At 37.4% G+C, this 4,898-nt stretch overlaps 1 protein-coding gene across 5 annotated transcripts in view; it reads right to left on the bottom strand.

Annotated features, from left to right (window-relative positions):
- The window catches only part of Senp6 (SUMO specific peptidase 6), a 104,349-nt gene that overhangs the window by 54,972 nt on the left and 44,479 nt on the right, over window positions 1–4,898 (bottom strand). For all 5 annotated transcript variants that reach the window (XM_029560596.1, XM_029560597.1, XM_029560599.1 and 2 more), the window contains one exon: window positions 3,060–3,130. In XM_029560596.1, coding sequence (XP_029416456.1) covers window positions 3,060–3,130 — 71 coding nt within the window. The remainder of the gene's footprint in view (window positions 1–3,059; window positions 3,131–4,898) is intronic.

The following is a 4,898-nucleotide window of genomic DNA, read 5'->3' as shown; positions in this document are numbered from 1 at the left end:
CAGAATTCTATCAGACATTTAAAGAAGATCTACATCCAATACTACTTAATTTATTCAAAAAAATAGAAATGGAGGGAAAACTTCCAAATTCCTTCTATGAAGCCAGCATCACTCTAATACCAAAGCCAGGTAAAGATACAACCAAAAAAGAAAACCATAGGCCTATATCCTTAATGAACATAGATGCAAAAATTCTCAACAAGATCTCTGTGAGTTCAAGGCCAGCCTGGTCTACATAGTGAGTTCCAGGACAGCTGGGGCTACAGGGAGACCCTGTCTCAAAAAGACCGAAAAAAAAAAAAAAAAAGATAAAAAAAATTCTTCAAAGCAGAAAAACAACAACAACAAAAAGGAACATATTTGATGAACATACAAAACATTTTTATCAAAAGTAAAGAAAGAACATAAGTGTTTTATTAAAAAAAAAAGAAGAAAAACTTCAGTCATCAAGAAAGGGTATCTGAAGCTGGGTGTGGTTGCACACATCTTTAATCCCAGCACTTGGAAGGCAAAGGCCAGTAGAACTCTATGAGGTCTCAAAAAATAAAAATAAAATGGCAGTATGTTTGGGAACTGGGGAGATGGCTCAGTGGTAACATTCTTTCAGAGGACCTGAGTTGGAGTCCCAACATCAGACAGCTCACAACTGTGGGTAAGTCCAGATACAGGGGATCTGATACCTATGTCTCTGCAGGCTCCAGCACTCACATGCACAGACACAGATACATGACTAAAAATAAAACTTTAAACGCTCTATTTGCAGGGAAAATTTAAAAAAGTTTTTTTGCATGGCAAGGTGGCACAAACCTTTTATCTTAGCACTTGGGAGCATAAACAGGCAGACCTCTGTGAATTCAGGGCCATCCTAGTCTACATAGCAGGGTCCAAGATAAGTCAGGGTAGCATAGTAAGAGTATATTTAAGAAAAAACATCATTAAACTTTAGAACTAAGAACGTAACAACCACCACCAGTTTTTAAGAACAAGTAAAGGCTTGGGATAAACAAGGAAAACACAGGTCAAGAATCTATTCCAGGGGCTCTTCAGTAAGAGCACTGGCTGCTTTAGCTGAGGACCTGGGTTCTGTCCCAGCACCCACATGGCAGCTAACAACCTTCTGTAACTCCAGTTTCAGGTGAGACAGATGCCCTCTCTGACCTCCACAGGAATGGCACACACAGGTGCACTTACATATATGAGAATACTCATAACACATAAAATGAATATATTTTTAAAAGTTAAAAAAGAGCTGGGCATGGTGGTGCACTCCTTTAGTCCCAGCACTTGGGAGGCAAAGGCAGGTGGATCTCTGTGAGTTTGAGGCCAGCCTAGTGTACATAGCCAGTTCCAGGCCAGGTGAGGCTACAGGGAGACCCTGTCTCAAAAAGATCAAAAAAGAAAAAAGAAAAAAGAAAAAAGAATCTACTCTAGGTGCTGGAGAGATGGCTTAGTAGTTAAAGAGGACATACTGCTCTTTCAGAGGACCAGAGTTTGATCGTTTCCCATCACCCATGACCAGCAGCTCAAAAATGCTTTGGACTCCAGCTCTAGAGTGATCTAACACCTCTGATTTCCATGGGTACCTGCACACCCATGTGCATATCCCCGCACTGACACATACACAAAATTTAAAAATCTGGAAGAGAAATCTATTCCTAAGTTTGGCTCAGTGGCACATGCCTCTAATTCTACCCACACGAGAGGTAATCTGCAGTCCCAGTACTCCTATGGTGAGACAGGAGGTGGAAACGGGAGAGAGTTGCCTGTAAGCTCATGGGTCAGCTATCTTGCAGTACACAATGTGGCAGAAACAACGGAAGACCTTGCTTCAACAAGGTGGAAGGTGAGAAGACTCCCAAAAGTTGTTTCTTATTCTCCACAAATGCACATGGCTTGCGCCACCACAACCACCACCAATAATAAAATAATAACAAATAATCAGTTTTAGGTAAGGAAAATCAATTTGATGGTAAGATATTTTTCATAGATGTTATTTGTCCTTATGTTATTTTTGCATCAATATAAGATTGATACAAATAAATAACGTTTTAAAATGTAATTTAGGGGTTGGAGAAATGGCTCAGTAGTTAAGAACACTGGCTGCTCTTGCAGAGGACCTGGTTTGATTCCCAGCACCCACATGGCAGTTAACAACTGTCTGTAACTCTGGTTCCAGGGAAATCCAAAGTCCTCTTCTGACCTCTGTGGGCACTGCACAACACGGGTACACTTACATAAATGCAGGTAATACTCAAAATATTTTTTTAAATGTAATATAATACATATGGTTGAATGGTTAAGAGCACTGTTGTTTTTGCAGAGGACCCACGTTCAGCTCCCAGCACCCACACAGTGGCTCACTTATATAACATTCAGGCAAAATATTCATACTCATAAAAAAACAAATCTTTAAAGCTGGGTGTGGTGGCACATGCCTTTAGTCCCAGTACTCAGGAGGCAGAGAGGCAGGTGGATCTCTGTGAGCTCAAGGTCAGGCTGGTCTACATAGCAAGTTCTAAGCCAGCTGAGTCTATAGGGAAACCCTGTTTCAACAAAAAGACACCGCCCCCCCCAAAAAATCTTTAAAAAATGTAATATAGGAGCTAGAGAGATGGCTCCACAGTTAAGAGTACTGGCGACTCTTGCAGAAGACCCAAGTTCAAATCCCAATACTCACATGATGACTAACAACCATCCGTGTAAAGTCAATTCCAGGGGATCTAATGCCATCTTCTGGCCTCTGTGAGTACTGCATGACACAAGTACTCTTACATAAAAACGCAGGCCTAACACTCATACAGATAAAAATTAAATAAATAAAAATGTAATATAATCCAAAGATTTCAAACTGTCCTAACCTGACTGGACAACCATCCTGACAATATAAGACCACAGTAAAAAAAAACAAAAACAACTTAAATTCATTATAAAATACAGCTTTCTATATATTTCCATTATGCCTGAGACTATTCTAAAATCAGCATCCACCTTATCTCTATTTGCATGTCTCGTTCAGAAATTCAAAGCTTTTTACAGAGGTAACAAAATTGCACACTTACCTACACCTTGGAACCGACTTAACCTTACAGGATTAATTTCAACTTTTTGGACGTGAGGTGGGTATTCTTTCCTACAAAAGGAAATTTATATGGTTTCATTCAAATAGGAAAGGTGGTTTCAAAATGAAAAAGTTAAAGGGCTATTTATAATACATTTGTTCAAAGTAAATCACAGTCTGTCATGTTAAAAAGTGGTGCTATAAAATAATAGAACTATACTGGGTAAATAAACTAAAGCTAGAAAGCTGTGGCACCATTTCGTATAAACTGTCAATCTATCAGTGCCATAACTACGAGACTGCTAGAATAAGGGTTCACTAAATAAATTCAAAATATTCACTGTTAAAGAGGTCATTTTACTTTAATTTCTTTTTTAGAAACAGTGCCTTATTATGGCCTTAAACTGCTAGATACAAGTGGTCCGTGGCTTCAGCCTCAAGTAGCCGTTCTACAGGCCCTACCTACTACAACTGCCTTCCAATGTAATAACTCTGGAAAGCTACATATTTATTCCTCAAATGCACAAACCTAAGCTTTTTCTTTTAAATTGTCTTGTAATCAGTTTATAAAGTTCATATCAAAACACTTGCAGGTCACATATCATAGTTTGAATAAATTACCCAGGTGAATACCATTCCATTTTCATTTTTGTGTAAATGATTTTAGTTATTTAAAAGCTAATCAATGAATAAGATGAATAGTAAACAAAATAAATATTAAGTAAAATAAGTCTTGAGAACAATTCCAAAATCAGCATAAAAAATACAGCAATTATAGAACAAGTGTTTTAGTCTTGTAATAATGATATTATGGCATATCAAGATTCTTATCTTAAAATATTAAATAATTATGTCAGACTTCACATGTAATTAGTTATTTTAGAAAGATCTCATTATGTAGCCCAAGCAAGCTTTAAATCTGCACTCCTCCTGCCTCAGTGCTGGGAATGTAGCAAGTGCCACTACCTTTGGCTTAATATACAATTTACAATAAACATAATCTTAATAAATAAGTGCCCTAAGTAGTATATCTATGCAAGTCCAAGTATACTGACTTTGAGAGAAAGTAAAGAAGTTCTATAGCTAGTTGTGGGATAAAAAGCATTACATGAAAACAGCAAAGAGGCAATAAATCAGGAGGTACAACAGATATTTTCTAATCCTAAATAAGAATGTCTAAAAGTAGTATTTTGAGCAAAAAATTAAAGAAGCTATTCTATTTATTTATAAATCTGCTCACACTAGTGATTAGTATCTTATAGGACAATGTAATCCATTTGATTAAACAAATCACAATTTTTAAGTGATATATTATCAGCATTTTACAGATGAGAAAACTGAGACATGATGATATTAACTTTCCCAAGGTCCCACAATTATTAAGTGGCAATTTTAGAATCTGAAACCTAGCAAACAATATTAGCAACAATGACTAGAGCTACATCTGGTACAAGTGAGTAATTTTTACCCTGCTAAGATTAAAAATTTGTGAGGATACACGTGAGGGTGAGAATAATGACTTGTCTTAGATGAAGTGGTATCAACGGTGCTCTGTTTATCATAGAGCATGCATGAAGGCCTGGGTTTAATCCCCAGCACTGTGTGTACCTGGGGTGGGGATATAAGCACCTGTAATCTCAGTACTCAGAAAGTGTAGGAAGGAGAATCAGAAGTTCAAAGACAGGGATGAAAAGATGGCTCAGCAGTTAAGAGTGCTTACTGCTCTTGCAGAGAATTCAAGTTTGGTTCCCTGTACTCAGGTGTACATAGACAGACAGAGAGACACACACACACACATATACAAATATTAAAAATAATAAAAATGCGTCTGGGGAGATAG

This window comes from Nannospalax galili, unplaced genomic scaffold (genome assembly GCF_000622305.1).
Source record: "Nannospalax galili isolate Female #2095 unplaced genomic scaffold, S.galili_v1.0 scaffold512, whole genome shotgun sequence".
Taxonomy (NCBI): Eukaryota; Metazoa; Chordata; class Mammalia; order Rodentia; family Spalacidae; genus Nannospalax; species Nannospalax galili.
The sequence above is the reverse complement of the archived record's forward strand: the minus strand, read 5'-3'. Positions and strand labels throughout refer to the sequence as shown.